Source organism: Ostrinia furnacalis, unplaced genomic scaffold (genome assembly GCF_004193835.3).
Source record: "Ostrinia furnacalis isolate ACB-3 unplaced genomic scaffold, ASM419383v2 OfSCF6001, whole genome shotgun sequence".
NCBI classification, from domain to species: domain Eukaryota; kingdom Metazoa; phylum Arthropoda; class Insecta; order Lepidoptera; family Crambidae; genus Ostrinia; species Ostrinia furnacalis.
This window is the reverse complement of record NW_021136240.1, coordinates 130,347-149,499: the sequence shown is the minus strand read 5'-3', so window position 1 is coordinate 149,499 and position 19,153 is coordinate 130,347. Positions and strand designations below refer to the sequence as shown.

The 19,153-nt window shown below is 36.6% G+C and overlaps 1 protein-coding gene across 9 annotated transcripts in view; it reads left to right on the top strand.

Annotated features, from left to right (window-relative positions):
- Positions 1–1,045: 1,045 nt before the first annotated feature.
- The window catches only part of l(2)gl (LLGL domain-containing protein l(2)gl), a 60,567-nt gene continuing 42,459 nt past the window's right edge, over positions 1,046–19,153 (top strand). For 7 of the 9 annotated variants that reach the window (XM_028316970.1, XM_028316973.1, XM_028316969.1 and 4 more), the window contains exons 1-2: positions 1,466–1,577; positions 1,650–1,742. In XM_028316970.1, the coding sequence (XP_028172771.1) occupies positions 1,575–1,577; positions 1,650–1,742 (96 nt within the window). In that variant the 5' untranslated portion in view covers positions 1,466–1,574. Of the gene's footprint in view, positions 1,218–1,465; positions 1,578–1,649; positions 1,743–19,153 lie in introns of those variants that run through there. The other 2 variants (XM_028316971.1, XM_028316972.1) reach the window with 2 other exon arrangements.

The following is a 19,153-nucleotide window of genomic DNA, read 5'->3' as shown; positions in this document are numbered from 1 at the left end:
CACGGGAACGGGAGTTAGCGGGAAAAAACATTTGTATGAAAAAATCTAAACCGCGTAAGATAGACTCTTGAAATTTGGCATGCAGGTACCTTAGTATACTAAAAGCTTAGTTATAACAGGATATTGCAAAAATCTCACGGGAACGGGAGTTAGCGGGAAAAAACATTTGTATGAAAAAATCTGAACCGCGTAAGATAGATGAAGGGGGGGTAAAACGAGATCCACGCGCACGAAGTCGCGGGCGGCCGCTAGTCGTTTAATAAATTGGAAAAATTAAATTATTACAATTTAAATTAATTATCGGTGATCGAGTATTTTTTTAGATTTAATGATGCTTTTTTTTTCACTTAGAATAAGAAAAAAAATTAAAAATCAACAATGAGTAAAAGATCACAAAATTAAGTCGATCTCCAATCTCCATAAGCAAAAACGTAAAACATTATTATAGATGATTTGGATATGTCACCGTAAAATTGTGAATTCTGTCAGATTATAATCTGACGTAGTGAAATTACAATCTAACCTAACCTAACCCACTGTTAGTTTACAATCTAACGCGTTATATTATAAACTGACAGAGTTTACAATTTCACGTTGACAGATACACCTTGAAAGGAATGTAAACTTTAGCTTTGTTGAACGTCAACCAACTCCCTGGCTACCCTGTCTGTATAACCACAATTATTAATGAAATACTGGAGTCTGGATAAGCTTCAATATGGTATATTTAATATTAACCCTTCTACTTAATAATTAGAAATTCTAAATCCATAAAATCTTTGTTTAGCATCTGAAAACTCTTTGTCGTGCTGTCGTTCATGTGTACTAATTTGTCACAACTTTTTAAAAATGCACGACGTGCATCTTAAAAAGGATGTGACTATTAGTTTGTTAATAAATAAAAATCTAACATAAATATGGTAGATTATCCTTATTCGAAAAAAATATCTTTTCATCAAAAGTAATTTTTATCTTCAAAGACACTTTTCAAAGAAACTTTTTTTGGGAAATAGGGAAATTTTCATAAGATGCTGGCAGCACCGGCAGTTAGTCACGTCATTTCTCGACGCTAGTGTGGGTTTTCGTGCGTTCGGATTTGTGAGTGCTTTTTCATGTTTGTGTGTATTTCTGACGCCGTTTTTGTGAGCTGTCTGCTATCTGATTATCTCTCTAATTTTGGATTTCATCACTAAAACTCCTCAAACTGTCGTTCAAAGGTTTGTAAAGTATATTTCTATGGTTGAACCCTTTCATTTGTAGCCAGGTTTGGTCGGTCACGGAGTAATGTTTGCTATTCTGCCGTGTCAGACAGGCGTTGTCTCTGGGTTTAGAAAGGGATAAAGTTTATATTGAAAGAAATATGAATTTCGTAAATGCTAAATTTGGATTCTTGGGTATCTGTAATGTTATCTACATGCCGGTTATCTTGCAATTTGGTAGAAAAGCGGTGTTTTATCTGTGCGTGGGATTGACGGTAACGCTGTGGTGTCGGTGCCTCGAGGCAACCAAAAGTCAGTCGGCTTTTCAGTGCCGGTCGGTTTGCTAGTGTTCGCGCGTAGTCCAAGCATGAGATAATGGTAGGGTTGTGCTGTATGCATTTTTAAAATTAAAGTGTGGTGCAGAGTGCTAAGTGGTTGTTATGCTTTCAGGCCGGCAGAATGCTAAAGTTCATACGAGGCAAGGGCCAGCAGCCCTCAGCTGAAAGACAAAAACTTCAAAACGAACTGTTTGCATTTCGCAAGGTAAGTTTAGTTATAAGTTTGCAATAGTTTCCGCTGAGAATCAATCAATTCAAATCCCATAAAGTTATTCTTGAACTAAATAATAACTTTTTACGTGTTATGTAGTTTTTAAAAAGTGTTATTTAAATGTAAATATTTCTTAGGGTTTATTTTTCGCCTTAACTTATGGAATCCCTTTCAATATTTTTGAATTGAAATAAAGTTGGGAAGGTTACTCATTCTGATAACATTGGCACAGGTATAATCCTTATTCAAGCTGTTAACCTCAATTTCAAAATGTTGTTTTTCACAATCTTATCTCCTAGCCCTACAGTATTTACTTTCTGATTGTGGTGTAGTTAATTTTTACCATATCTACCATAAATTCGGAGCCTAAACAGGCCAGGGTCGCATGACTTTAAACTTACAAGTACTTGCACTATCTTGATTCATTATGTTTATAATTAGAACAACATTCATGTTTTAGTAATTCACATAATGTACTGAATGATCGACTTCATAGTTGTTTATGTACTTTACTATCAATACAAATTACTCACATGACTGTTACGTTTTAGTATTTTTACTATTAATATAATATAATATTAATAATCTTCTTCTTCTTCGGTCTTTAATAATTTGCAACGATTTATTTCATTATGTACGTTTATGATCTTAACAAATAATTCCATTAAATAGTAAAAAGTGTCGTTTATAAAAATTATTATTCATACTTCAAAACAAAAATATTATAATTTGAATATATTTTAACAATGACTTTATTTGCTTTAAATTGATCATCCCATGTCAATTACTTTTAATAGGCTCAGACTTCTTAGTCTGAAGATTTTAAATCATTTGTCGACTAATCATCTGGCTCATAAAAATGTTATCAAATTTTTATTAATGCCAATTGTTGCTGCCAATTGTAAGAACGTTCCATGATGCCATCGCACAGAATACATTGGCTCAAGGGCAAACTGTTCAAAGTAGCGTGCCTACTTATTAATAGTTATCGTTGATTACAAGTTGTGTTTGTAACAGGTTCTACATTAGGGTTAATGACCCTCGAATGGGCATGTTAATGCACTAAGCCATCAGTCAGCCTGTTAGACCAGATTACTTGAGTGGCTATTGAGATCATTTGCTTCATACTTAAATGCAACAATAATTTTCTAGGAATTCCTCAATTATTGGTATTGCACTTGAAGTGATTTCCTGGTGACAGAATCTACCTATTAGATTGCTATCCAAGTAACTTACACTGAGTCATTGATATGAATGGAAGTGTTTTACACTTTATCAGTAGTAGCTTTCCCTGCGGCTTTACCTGTATACATTTTTTCAGCCTTTGTAAGTCAAGAAGAATATAACATTTTCTGGTGAGAAATCGGTCAGGACCTCAGGAATATCTGGAACTACTGTCTAGAGACCCGCCCACAAACAAACTTGCAAACTTTACCTCTATAATATTAAGATTGCAAAAAGAACAAATGTTGTATATCCTTCACTTCTATTGTGTAACCTTCAAGGTGTAATGAATCATGAATGTACTATAATTATAATACCAGTTTTGTCCAGGACAAAAGTACCTAGTGCTTCATGAGAAAACCAAAATGATGTTACATTGTTTGTGCTAGTACAATAACAACGACAGCCAGACAAAAGTGGGTCATAAAACCTCTGTTTTACTTTGCTAATTTTAACTTTTTATTTACACGACCATTGACGGCCACCTAGAGGGAACGTAAAGGAACACTCTAAAATTAGTTGACAACTATTTCGGGACATGCTATTCCTGAGTGCTGATGGTAAACAATCTGGCTATTTATACATCCCACATGTGTCTTGTGCCCTGGACGGAGGTGTTGATCTTTTAATTAAACATTTACGGTAACGTAGTTATGTTATTAGGCACTGTTTACTTCTTTACATATTAATAAAAAGAGAAAAAGAATAATTTAATAATCGTACTAAACATCAGGACAAGGAAATTGGCAGAAAAATAAATAATTTATAATTACAGGAAGTAGATGCAACAAACGAAAACAACACACGAAACAAAAAATTAAGAGCAGCAGCACAAATGTGTCGTAAGTCCAACTCAAAACAAAATAAGTACGTAGCACGAAAGTGACTAACTTCTCGTAAAATGTTTCCACCCGCCACTTTCATGGGGCATCACAATCATTGGTGGCGTTAAAATTACTAAAAAAGCAATAAAATCAGAACCGCATTGTTCTGTGCTATACCTGATAATTGATTCTAACTTAATTAGAACCAGCTTCTTAATTGGTTTGTTCAACTTACTGTTATAAAATTCAAGTTTACCAAACATTTTAAGGTTGGGTTCCGAAATTTTGTAAAACATTACTTTATTATTTACACGATACATGGAGTCACTATATGTACAAACAGTATTGGTATCGCCTGCGTTATCAGTCAGATAAGTGGACGATAGCGATAGCATTCAATCAATATCTCTTTGTAAATATTCTAAACTCTGTAACGTTTGCCCTTACTTGTTCTTTGTGGCCAATATAGAATAGCTAGTGCTAAAACAACATGCTTGTTGTAGATTAAAATAATTCCTCCAATAATCTTGAATTGGTACTAGGGATTGTCCCTAACGCGGTCATGCCCTCCGTATCTTATGTACTAGTTACCGACCCATTCTCTGTCCCAGTCGCATACTCTGTTTATAATAAAACAATTGAAGTTCATTCCAACCTCTATTCTTTTTTACATTATTGGCAACTCTACTTCAAGAGTCAATATGCCAATTTCTATCATGAATTGAAAAGCAATGTGATAGAAAATGACATTTCGATGCTGTTCCTGCCTCTTTCAAAACCCAGACACGCTCTTCGTGTCTTTTCTGAGCATTGAGTAACGAGTTATGAAATAAATATTATGAATAACATAAAAATGATTCATCAAACTGCTTTTTAATGAGATTGCCCAGACATAGTCATAATGCGACACTATATCCTCAAAGTACGTACGTACATATACATTAAAATTCTACGACCTTCAATTCAAAACAGGTTTCGTACCAATATGTATCGAAGTAAAACAGGTTAAAAATATTTCTTTATAAAAAATATAAAATATAACATTTCTTAATTAAAGTGATGGCTAAAAGTTTACAATCAAGCATGATCTGTACTTTGTATCTCTCCCATGTGTCAAGTAGGAAAACCCCGCTATCTGTTTGTTTCTGCAAAAACCGCACGCTTCTGCATAACCTAGCTGTCAACTGGAGCAACCACGATACCACATGTCTTTTAAAATCCAAATCTTAATGTCTTGTACAATTCTAGCATCAGAACTTATTATGACTAATTCAAATTGATTATAACATATCCCAGTAAAAGCATTGGATATAATAATGAATACACTCCAAGATATAACAGCAAAAGCAATAAAGACCACGCCCGGCCTCGCCTAACTCGTTATCACATCCTACTGATACTATAACAAAGGCGATAGCCATACGTTGCCTTGGATTTCGGTCATTGAAGAAAAATGCCTTAATCTAAAACATTTCCAATCATGTTTTTATGATGCCCTTCGGTTATGTAAAGGTGAAAACTTCGACAATAACATTCAGTAAGTTTCAGTCAGCTGACGATCATCCTGGATTTTAATTAGATAACTTAGATTTATTAAAGCTTAAAATGGTGTTCAGCTGAGAAATAGATCCAGTTTTAGCTCTATGTGAATTGTTAGAAAATATTGATTACATAAATTCTTTCTCACCATATCGCTTTATAATTGTTTGTTTGTGTAGTAAATATAACGTTTGCCCGATGGCATTCGGAACCGCAAAACTTTCTACTGCCACTGAATCTTATCTGGGAAATTGTTCCGCTAACGAAGTTGCAACAAACTATCTCCTTCTACCGCGCTAAGTTGTCAGGCAGCCTATACCCAACAAAGTTGTTTTGTTGAAGTGACAAACGAAGTTATCTAACAAAAAGCCTTATACAAAAGTATCCGTTTGCCCTAGAAGTTTTCTCGATTTTTCTGTACCTCTCAAGCTGAATCTGAAAGTGGAATTACCTAATTGTTGATTTGAAGGTTCCTTCGCGTCATTTTATCATTCAAACGCCTTGAAAAAGACACCAATGAGACCATTACTGACTGAGGACACTATTTGGTCTACAAATAGAGTCGTTCATAGGTATTGTGAACAAAACTACCATCGGATGAGCAATATTTAAGTTACACCTAGCTTGAATAGATCTTACCGTTTCAGACAACTCCATTTTCCACTGCGAAACTTTCCTTGGCTCTGAATGTTATCAAAGAACTTGTTCCCCACAACAAGTAGCAGTAAACTTATCTACCGTGGCTCCAAGTAGTCAGGTGTAACCTATTTCAGTGCAAAATAGTTGAAGAGACGTAACTTTAGAGCTGACACGCGGAAACTTGGACCTAACTTCTTGAGAGCTCGTTTACAGCTTTGTTCTGTGAAGAAGTTACATAATAAGCAATTTCAATGCTTGTATTTCGTACGGTTAAATTGTTTTGTTGTCTTCAGATATAAATTCACAATTTGATCAGCACGTGATGGTGTTTTGATGTTCAATCAAACTCAGTTGGAAAGTGGTTAGTCATTCTTCCTACAATTTTCAGCGAAGACTTATATAGTTGATTCAGATGATTTACGATGTTAGACAATGTAATGCGGCTAACTAAAACACTATAAAACTTTATCATATACCTACCTGTTGTAACTTCTGCGGCGTTTAACAAACATTCTTCTTTATTCAGCAGTAATTGGTTGTTATAACAAGAATCCTCAAATCTTAGGAGCACATCGCAGGTACCGTTGCTCATAATGCAGTCACGATATGACCTGACCGCCTAGTCCAGAATTAGCCGTGGCCTTAGTACAGACTATGTCACTTTAAGCTTAACATTGTGGCATCTTATGTAGCTGTAATACGTGCTATTTTTCAACAAAAAAAGTATAGTCTGATGTGCTGTTGAAACATAAATCGTCGACTTGTGCAGTTTCAAAATACCATTTTTTATTCATAACTGCTATTTATCTTTAACTACCTTGCTTGTAATTGGCACCTTCTTTTTTTCTAACTGTTGGCTATGAAATATTGGTAGGCAACCCAGAAAGTAACTGTTTGAAAGCTTGTTTGCTCTTTGAATCGTAATAGTTTCATACAACATTAATCATAGTAGATCCTTATGGTAGGATATTCGCGGCTGATGCTACAATATACTTAGAGATTAAAAAATAATCCCGTTATGTATACTCGGATTACGGCTGTAATCCTTGCTCGTCGACTCTATCTTCAGTTCAAATAGAACAGACAGATCAATCCCATTGAAATACCTTCAACCATTAGTGATTAGACCCTTAAACTTTTTTTGGCGCTTATTAATAAATTCTTATTAGTTAGTGCAGCTTTCGAATTATTAGGTAGCGTGCGAGATATGTATGAAATTGCGCATAGGAGCAGCTTGCACCAGTCCAAATATGCTCTATACTCTTTGTTACTACATAGTAGAGTGTAATGACTGTTCTATCTTAGCTAGACCTCAGTGGAGCTAATGATGATGGAGCCTGAAATTAGTCTTGGCATATTTACCGTGAACAAACTCCATGCCGACGAAAGTTAATCAATATGTCGCATTGCACTCTACGATATAAAACATTTGACTTTAACTTGTACTTTCCTACATACATTTTCATTATTCTGTGTTATTTCGAGTTATGTATGAGTGGATTTCCTGATGACTTAAGCGTTACTAGCTGCCTATTTGACACGAGGATAACTGCCCTAGTCCTTCGCGTGACTGGCATGACTCATGTTACAAAAGATTCTCTATGAAGCTAAATCAATGGCTTGGCCTTTAATAAAACACAAATTCTTTATTCTTTCGTCATAATACAGCTTCCCTGCATATTTTATTAACCACCGGTTCTTACACATGACCTGACAAAAATAAGTTTCAAAAGCTTTTAAAAGTTCGAAAGATATATTTTTAGTAAACTGAACTCGGAAGCTTAATTTGCTTTCAAATATTAAAATTGCTTTTTCATATAAAAATATATCGGCGTAATTGACATGCAAAAATCTTTTATAGCCGGCGAGGCAATTACCTCGTTTCTCACACCGCCTAGTTCACAGCAAAAAGCTTTATGTAACAACAGGATTGACAGGTTGTGTTATGTAGATCGCTAACCAACTGTCATACATAGGTTGTTGTATGTATTTATTGCCGCAGGGAGTTCAATGATAGAGTAACAATCATTTTTTCGCTGTATGGCTGATAGGCTTGTAAAAAAAAACAATTGGGCTCAAATAACGAGCAACCAAAATCAGTTCGCGCCGAAAAATTTTCTGGATCTGGGGTTTTAGTCTAACAACAAAATCCTACCCTCTTATCGAGATTGTAATCTTCAAACTCGATTATGGTCCCAAGTCCCACCACCGCAACCTCCCTGACAGTTTTACTGGAACTTGAGCAAGGAAGATCTCGACCTCACACGAGTTGCAGTAGTAATATTCAGAGGTGTCAATGAATTTCACGTACCTTGGTGTCATATCAGCATTTTCGTAACTCTATCCGCTCTATAAAATAAAGCTGAAAATTGCTTGGCATGTCTAGTCCAGTCCATCATGAACCTGGAGCCAGCCTAGCAACGGACACTCCTTTCCATTCGCAGCCACACCCCGCGGGCCTGGGAAACGGGCGGGGGCTAACTAGATGCTAATTCAGTTATGGCATTCGCTTTTACTGTAGTTAAATACTCCCTTTGTCGCTAACTAAAGATGTTAAACAACTGTTCTTTTGTCATTGTTTGTTCATGTTTATTCTTAATTCACACCTAGTGGCCTTCCTTCTGGTTCCATTTATTTACGAAATGTGGAACAACAGATTTCAGCTTCTGTTTTTTTTTTTTTCAAATCAAATCATTTATTGTTTGTGCCAAAGGTTTAATTCGTAAAGCCCAAGATAGTCGAAAGCTCAACGGACCAATAATAAACTTAAGGCGAGTTTGGAGTGACCTCTTATTTTTTAATTAGGGGCTGAAATGTTATTGTGTCCAAAGTGTTTTACACTGCGGTTATTTGTCTGACCAAAAACATAAGCAATTAAAACAAAACATGAATGTATTTTCAGCTTAATAAATGTATTGAATGACCTTTAAAATATACATTATTCCCAACATTTTGCTTTGTTATTTCGTGCTGAAATACATATGATTAGATTAATCATGCATGACATAATCTATTTGCCACTCCTTAAATTGACGACTTAATAGTTTGTTTGTTGTACAAATTGATTAGCCTGTAGTAACGCAAGGCCAACCTACTACTGTTATAAAAATTAAACTTTCTGTTAACCGTCCACAGAATCCCGACAAATCGATTTGTGAGATAAACAACCGAAGCCACGCTTAGTAGCGTGTGCACCATCCATGTCACTCACGTCCTGTCAAACTGTAATTAAACGATTGTATCAGCGCTTGCACTGATTGTATAAACAACGAGGTATTCTAATAATCTGGTCTAGTACCCATTGAGTGGACCGACGAGACCGCATTCCTGCACCGTTGTTAAAATGATCGTCTTGCTCTTTTTGTGGCGGCCTTCGCTGACGAAATATTTTGTACCTCAGACATGCTTTCATTGTTTGGAACCTTCATATTATAGCTGGAAGAAATTTGTTGGTGATATTCCATAAATAAATATGACTGTTATTCACATTAGATTTACCACTGTAAAAATGCTTCCACAAATTGAAGTGGATTTATTATTTTTTTCTCGGCAAACAAGTGTCTCAATTGGTTTCATCACTGTCTTGTTCCTCAAATGGTATCAAGTTTCAAAGTCAAATGCGCCCCCATAATTGAATAAAAAAGCAAAAAAACTCGAAACCGGCTTGCGATGGCAACTTTAGATTAAAATTTACTTTTAATCCCCGAATAACTAATTTAAAGTATTTCGCTCGGCGAAGTTTCTAAGTTATGAATCCCACCCGCTCATTTCGATTGATCAGATAAATAAACATTAGTAAATCAATTGCCCTTAAATATGGGATGACAGGCGTCTTCGTCGGAGTATCGTCACAATAAAGTGTCAATACAATTCAACGGTCATTTGACCGAAGATCAACGCAACTGAAATGTTTGTGTTGGAATAGACACAGAATGCTGTTTGATTGCTATTGTACACAGCATTTTATAGCCACCGCAGACGGCCCTGATACTGACCAGACGTCGACGTGTGTTTGATTATAGCTTACGGAATTTTAATTCGATGGTATAAAAAATAGATCGAAGGTGTGGTTACGCAATAGGAGGAACTACCGGAATACTACTTACGTATGTATTTCGATCTCAATGAGGTAATATTGCAAAAAACTCTGAGCTGCTCGAGTGGTAGGGCTGGTTGGAATAGAAAGATACTGAGATTTTATGGACGTCGTAAATTGAAATGAGATTGCATTTTTCTTTCATTATTGCGCATATAAAATGCTTAAATTTGATTCTAGCAAGAGTTAAAGGAAGTTTATTTCACAGATACGTATTTCTGATCGCTTCCTACTCGGCAAGGTTTGATCAATTTCTAGTCACGGTCACTCTACTTTCTTAAAAAGCTCCTACAGCAACAAAGAAATAAAGGAACAAAACCTCCAAACACATTCCGCTCATCATTCACGATCTCACAAGTCATCCCGTTCTTCATGACACACTTGCGTCGAGCGGCGCGGGCTCGTTACCGAGGGCATACATCTTAACCTCCATTAGGCTCTGCTCTGAATGGAACCCTTCCCACGGCTTCCTACTTGCAGACACCAATTCAGGCTAACCGCGTGTTTGGATAGACATTTCGACCAATTCTCGAGGGTGTTTCCTATTTTGGGACTGTCGTGTAGAATGATTTATGTCCCGACAAAGTCGACTCGGTTGAGGCGCGGAATTGTTATGGACTTGATTGGGATAGTTAGCATTTAGGTTCATCGTCTCCAATTGCCATTTTCTGTCACGCGAAACAAGTGTCGTCTTATTAATTGTCAAGAGCCAAAGATTGGACTACGAGAATTAGAGACTCAAGTACATCATGACTCATGAAAATACTCGAGATGATTTCCAGATACGGATTCAAGAAGTTGATACTATTACTCACCAAACATTTATTTAAAGATTTTCATTCCTGCAAGAGTCAGGCCTGGTAATGTAAATAGTTACCGATCTAGCGGGGTACGAAGATACAGGTATTTGCACTGGAACCATTTCCGCGCACGGCGGTGTCGCTGCACGATAAGCCTTGATTTAAGGTCACTAACTCTCGTTAAACAAGTCCAAAGATACGCAACTTCTTCGAAGTACACCTTTTTCCAGGCCTTTGGTATTAGACCTATCGCGTGCTGCTAGTAGCTTAAAGGTCTGGTAAGACTCGTATATCTTCTGTAATCTAGATTCAAAGATGTGATGTTAAAACGTTTGGTGCTAGCAATATTGTGTTCCTATACTGGTTCATTGAAAAGGCTAGGCACAAAACTGTTTATCATGGTTAACTGTGTAGTTTATTGTGTAACATCTTTTGAACACCCGATGCAATTTCCATTATGTTCTTCGGCTTTGTGAAGTCACGTTCATCATTATTTGCATATTCCGCACTATCGGGTGCATTCCAAAGATTGTTTGGATCATTAAACCGGTCCTTGTAGGTTATGGTTAGTTTGGGCTAAGTTTTCTTTTTGGGATATGCTTTTTATTTATTCATAACAGCGCGCAGCGTAAACACGTTATAGCGTCATTCTTGAATGAATTTGATCGTTAGAATTTCTTTAACGAAACATTTATTGCTGTTAATTCAACAAAACCTGGTTTAATGGCAAGACTTTTGAGTCTCTAATCAATCAAATAATATTTATTTGGAAAACGTAATGAATGGGTTTCTTTTTATTATATTTATTTGCGGTTTTCTTTTTACGATTGAATCTTATAGAAAACTACCTTCTTCCTTTCTACTTACTAGGCAGCTACGTGAATTGATATGGCTCAGTAACAAAAATAACGATTTATCTTGTTACCGTTCTCCGTTGAGCGTATGATTAATGGTCTGCTTAGATACGCATAGATATGTAGGTACTCGTAATAGATGCATAGAGGCTCGCACCTTTGTTGCCGGACAATCAACTCTTGAAGGTCAAACTCGGAAAACTTCAATGCTTTTGAGTGTTCAGCCCTTTCCTTTCATGTTTTCAAGTAACGTTTTCTACTTACGGTTATGTACTTCGAATAGAATAGATAGATTATATTAAGTAATCTCTAATGTAGAGCATAATATCATTGATTACTAAAATGAAAATCAAAGATTATGAACTGACTACAGAAACTGTTTTAACCTTGCAGCCGAGAATCTGGCAACCAAGCTTTAATAGGACCAAATAATTTTTATAGCTTTAGCCATCACGTCGAGCATAGCTTAAATTAGGCCGGTGATCTGATGGTTTATTTGATGTCAGTTTCAAGATACACAACTTGATTGAGTTTTCTAACAATATTCTGATTTCCATTTCCACGATTCTCTTTGTCATTGAAAACGTTTCATAAAAACTGCAGCGTATTGCATAATGGCCACAACTGCACGAAGTCGTACGAATGTATGTGGGATATCAGAAATCACCTGCGCTCGCATTCAGGGATTAGAAGCCCCGCACTTAGTTCGACGCACCGGCGGCGCCAACCACCATTGTTAGGGCTTTCCTTTTCCATTTGAATTGTGTTGCCTTGTAAGTTCTAAGCTCGTACCACCGTAGTTATTGTAGCTACTTTTACGTGGAATTTAATACCAACAAACGAAACTCTTGCTCTATCAGTAATGTTTACTATTCATCAGAATCCAACTGTTTTTCATTTTATTTATGTTAAACTAATTACTCTTATGTCAATATTCTCAAGTAGGTAGGTTGATTAATTAAGACATTAATGTTCCTATCACCATAATAATTAAACGTGGTTTTACTTCTATAAAAGGCGTACTATCGAGACTCATACTGAGGTCCTACTCTGGAATACTATTTTAATAACATATTAGTAACATAGGTCTCTCTCACCCCCTCTAGAGTAATGCTTACATGACAAAGACAGGTAGCGTCTCTTCATTGCAATCATTCGCAGAATAGATCCCTTTGAGGCCCTACTCTGGAGAACTATTTTGATAACAAATTGGTCATCCTTCTCTCTCATCCCACTATAGAATAATGCTTGCATGACAAAGACAGGTAGCACACCTATAAATTGCAACCATTTGCAGAATAGACCCCTGAATCCAAGCCGTAACGAGTCACGCGCAGCATGTCCAGAGTCGCTGAGTAATGTCTTTTTTGTCCGTCTGCGAGGCTGGTTAGTACCACAATAGTACTCTGGTGCTAGTATGACCATTATTGTAATGTCTCTGTCTAGTCTCTCTGATTCCTTGCTATATTTGTTTAATCATTTATCTCGTGATTCGGATTTTGTTGATGCGTTTTTACGATTTCAGTAAGTAATAAATAGAGACGATTGCTTACTACACAACCTCTACCTTATAAATGTACCTACATGTTTATAAAATTGTTCGGTCAAAAAATTTGTGGGAGAGATGGCTTTTAATTTGCCTTTTAGACCCTTAATATTGTACAGTTTCTTTTTTAATTTATAAAATGAATCTTGTTAAATTATGATTTATCTTCGTAGTTAAAATGCCGTGTAGCTTTTACAGATCCCGTATACATCCAGCATGAATTATTTGCAGCAGTTCTCAGCTAAGGATTAATTCGTACGTTTTACGATAGTTTTACGATTCCCACGGCGTTAGCTAATAGGTTACTACACCGTATACTACGTAGTGCGCTCGTTTCGGTTTTACTGCTGACGTAACGATGCGTGGTAATGAACGACGGTCTACCGGACAGCGCTAATGTGCTATTGTCTATTGAAGTTTATTTGGAAATACAATTTCTTCGGGCATGAATCAACGCTCAAACGTTTTGAGGCATAGACTTGAGACTTGGTTGAGTTTCAATTTTTGACCAATTCTAGAGCTGGTTCTAAAACTGGTCATGAGACGTACTTTGAACGTGGTTTCATCAGATATTATTATCATCATGATTGAAAGCCCTTAGAGTCTAATAATACTTCTGCTGTTTTTTTTTTTTCAAAAACAAGTCAATTAAATCAAGTGCTGCATTGCATGTCGGACTGATTAAGTGTTCATCACAAAGTAGAGTCAAGAAACAATATTATGCTAAGAACGTCAATCGTACTAATAAATAAATTATGTGTAAAATCCCCAATAAAATTTCCACATAACATAATATTTCCCACTTTATAATCAATATTTGTCTGTCTACAAACACCATCAGCATACTATCGGAAAAAGATACGGAAAGTTAACGGATAAAAAATGTTAGAGAAGATAAATATGCTGTCTTTATCAGTTTTGTTGTTACAAATAGAGTTTACAACGATTTCTCGAATCCGGTATACTAAAGATAATGTGTAAAATGCAAATACGATCTAAGTATTTGCATGACTACTGACATAAAAGTATATTTTTTTCAGCGAAGCATATTATACGAAATCATATTTTTTAAATAATAAACAATGTCATATTAAACATCATTAATTTCTGAATAAAATTGGCAATAATAACCCTAAGGTTTCACTTTGTAACTATCCACCTGGGAATCGAACTCAATAACTTCAGAGGAATACCACTCTCTATCAGTTCATCACGGAACCGTTCTTAGTACATTCATATGTTCTTATAACATTCTTATGTTCAAGTTTTAAAATCAGATTTTTTCCAATGCACTGGCGTCTCATCACACCCAGACGCCAATCAAAAAACGATCGTTTTATAAATTGACCCCATTCGAAATTGGTACTCAGTCAGCAGTACGCTAAAGGGTATTGTTCGCTCCACTATACTTTGGGCTTCAGTTTGCTTTCTCTGCTGTAAACGGTTAATGTTTCCAAAAATACATTTATACCGCAAATTCAAAGCGCCAACATTGCATTTCCCAATGTGATTGTTTTAAGTGCAAAGCAACTTTCAGAGACAGCCAACTGTCATCAACATGTTATTGAACTTTCTCCAAATAAATTCAGTTTCATTTATAGCTGTTCCTTGAAGCCTTTATACTGTGGTTGATACTGACTTTGTATCGCGATAGCACTATCAGGAGTGAGTACAGTACACAGGATTACGTGGAACTACGACAGTTTTATTGCACTAATGATTCATTTACAGCGCCGGTACCTTTCATTTATGTTTGCATTGTTTGCTATGCACTCTTACTTGCAGTAGGGCGGTATTAGCACTCCATACGTTATCCAGATCACCAACTACCCGTGGAAGACCAGCGCCCTAAAGACTCCCTGTGTGCATAAAATATGTAATAACCCTATAATGTAGCTTTTGGAGTAACTTTATTTTAGGAATAGCTTCCATAGTAAACTCCTGTATTTCAATGGTTCTTGGCAACATATCTGATTTCTCAGCATATTTACATTGGCAGACTCGCGTGCCGTGTACCCTATTGCCTGCTAAAGGCAGGGCTGCTATCTGGTCTCCCTGGATTTGACATAAGCTTGAAGTCCAAAGGGAGTAATGACGATAGTGACCAAAACATTCCTGCCAAGATGTTACTGTGGCAGTTGCTGAAGAATTTATGGATTTCAAAGTTAGTAATTTGCCCAAAATTAGCATATAAATGAAATTGCATTGCATCCCTAGCTAAAGGTCGATGCGGACGCGCAGGTATCGACCGCCTCGTCGTACTCGGAACTTTATCGTACGCTATCTCATAATTGCGGTTGGCTGCCAAATTTGGGATGATCGCGAATTCTGCCACATTATTTTTGCCTTTCACTGTCTGCTTTTGTAGAGGACATTAACTTCAAGTTTTTGGTAGAACACATTGTCACTAATTCAGTCTTTCAAGTTGTATTTTATCATCATCATCATTATCATCAACTCAATTTGGAAATGACACTTATTGTTCTGTCTCTAGTCTCTACATTGGTTCATACTTAGTCGTTAAATTAATTTAGAAGCAACACTTTCAAGCATTCGCCATTCTAGAAACTAGCGTTCCGCCGTGAGAATGGTTTTCATTTGATCATTGTATCATCGCTGCTCAACTTCCCAAGAGTGTTTCACGAAACGAATAAATAGTGCTATGAATTGCTGATGCTGTTTTCTTTATTTTCCTTTGTGTAAAATCTGAATTATGTACAACATGCGTTCTGTGAACGTGCTATGCTGAATTGTTATCTATATAGCACCATTATGTGATGGCTAAAGATGTGGTTGCATTTTCATCCAGTAAAACATTGAATAATTAATGTTTCCGTCAAACAACCTTTATTAAAGCATCTACTAGTAATCTCGGACATTCACATTACTCTAAGCATTTACAATTCAAATATCCATTGTTTACAAGATTGCAGGTAAAAAACCTAGACAAACAACATGGTCAGTTGAGTACAGAACCGCGCCCGCGTTCCGCCGGCCGGCATACTGCGTGCTCCATTTCCTACGTTGCATAACGCGGTGCATAAGCATAAGAGAATCGATGCTCACTTTCGCACTCGGTTGCTGCAGAAAAATATCGATTTGCATTCGAGTGGCCCACTGACCTACATCATCAGAACATAACTAACAAGGGAAGTCTAGACTCTAGACGCCGCACCTTCATGCAATATTTATCTTCTCTATCATCCTAAATGTGATATTTCATTAATTTAATCAAAAAATTGCATTCAAAATTGAACTGGCATCTTGCCAATAAACAAACTTCATGTCCTGAGTTGAGCGGCTGTCGATGATAGATTGGTTCTGGTATTGTCACGGTTGAGATTTAAAACATTGAATATTTTCACATTCAAGTACCTACCTACCTAGTCTTATAATATCTATCTAATAAAACTATCTCAGAGTTCTAACATCTTTGTTGACAATAGGCTAGAACGTTTATAGGGAATGCATGTATCTTAAAGTTGTAATATCGGTTCTAGGACAAACGTTCTCGCTTATTTATTTATTGACAGATCATATCGATTGGCAATCGACCCCCTGACCCGATAAAGTGTTCATTAATGTCCGCGATAATACTCGTAGTTTGATTGTTAACCCCGTATTAGGTTCCCTGATTTTAGATAATTAATTCACACATGGGCAAATGTGTCCTACTCCTAAATATTTGACGTGATTTCACACATGGACATTATAGTCACTAGAAAGAATCTAGTGAAATATTTTATGCATGGAATTGGACGAGTATTACGAGTAAGCATCAGCTCGTTTCAGACTCGACTAGTTCATTATAAAGATTTAAAGCCACAACCAGTTCATTAAAAGCTTTATTTGGCAATGGCCATAAATTAGTCTATTTGGTTTCTCAGATCATTCAAGCGAGTCACGTCACTCCATTCAACGATCGCAAGTGGATCTCCGGCAGATGTCATCTTAATTAAACTCAATGTCGTGCCGTTATGTCCCGTTAATTAGCCTAGAGTCTAGACCTTAGAATGAAGGGATCGAACTTGTTTTGGTTAAAAATAGATTGGTGCATTTTATAAGGGGGCGTCCATAAATTACGTGAGACTTTTAGGGGGGGGAGGGGGTCAACGAAAACCTCACTAAATCTCACGTGGGGGAGAGGGGGGGTCTCGGAAAGTATCACGTAATTTTTCCCGCAAGAAATAGAGTAAAATTGCCAGAAAACTGGGTTATTGAAGTAAAAAAATGTTTTTTTTATGATGATAATGACAATTTATTCTAAACCGTCTAATCAAATTAAACTAAAAATGCTTCCATCTGCATTTGTGAACACTAAAGATGCAGAAAAAATGACGAAATTAAGAAAATTCGAAATTAAAAAAAAACGTCATCGGCATCGCTATTGCGTAAAAAATTGGCCAAGTGCGTGTCGTGCCACGCGCAGTGTAGGGTTCCGTAGTTGTCTGTCGTTACCACAATATATTTCAGAAGCAAGCAATTACTTCATCTAAAGTCACTTTTCATATTTTCTTCTAAGGATTTTTTACTGGTTAAGAAATTGTATAATACATGAGTCAAATGACTTTTACTCTTAAACTAAGTAATGTATCTTAACCGTTATAGTTTTCCTTGAAAAAATTCATCCCCACTTTACATGCAGGGGAGCTACCCTAGAAATTTTTTTTTTTCAAAATTTTATTTTACCGTTTTGTTGGCGTGATTAATATACATACCTTCACAAAATTACAGCTCCCCAGTGCCAATAGTTTCCACAGTGGACAGACAGACGGACATATCAAAACTATAAGGGTTCCTTGTCAGGACTACGGAAGCCTAAAAAATGACATTACATACATATGAAAATATTATGTATAGATGACCCACGCTCAACTGTCCCACCAAACTCAATGACAGGGGGGCGCTACCATCGTTCAACTATATGGTTTCCAACATGGCAAAAATCGGAACCAGCGATCCGGTATTGACAGTGGCGCCCCACTGTCAATGTAATGCATAGGACAGTTCAGTATTTTGGAACCATATTCGTAGTTAAAGTAACCAATAGTCAAATTTGACAGACGTCATATGACAAGTGGTTAAATAACAGAAAAAAATGTTTTTATAACAATGTTTAACTTGACTTTTAGTACATTTTTTAACTATTAGTTTACATTTTATTAATATTTAACCATTAGTAGCAAAATTTAACAATTAGTTATTTTAACTATGAATCAAAAAACTGGTCCTAGGTTGAAGCAATTGCTTGTCTTACTAAACGACGGGAAGCTACGGAACCCTGCACTGCGCGTGGCACGACACTGGGTTACTGATTTTTTTCATATAAATCTAATAGACTCGAAGCATAGACATTGCAAAATAGGCATTTTATTAANTTGCTTGTCTTACTAAACGACGGGAAGCTACGGAACCCTGCACTGCGCGTGGCACGACACTGGGTTACTGATTTTTTTCATATAAATCTAATAGACTCGAAGCATAGACATTGCAAAATAGGCATTTTATTAAATATCACGTGAGATTAGGGGGGTGGGGGAGGGGGTTAGGCAAAATCTCACCAAATCTCACCAAGGGGGGCGGGGGGGTTGAAAAATGGCCAAAATTGTCTCACGTAATTTATGGACGCCCCCTAACCTTGAACTTTGTAGATAAATGTAAAAGCTGATAAATACACTCCTGCAGAAATTAATTCCAGAATAAGGTCACTAGCGAATCGGACGTGGGTGTGTAACGGTGCTCTGTTCCACGCGCCTGCACCGGGTCATTCTCGTCATTCAGTCAGTCAGCAGACCCCGGCTCTTGGAGGCATTGTGGCTCCAGCCTTATAAGGCACATGTCACCTATTATGGCGTGCTAACAGCTGGCGTCGTGTCAACGGCC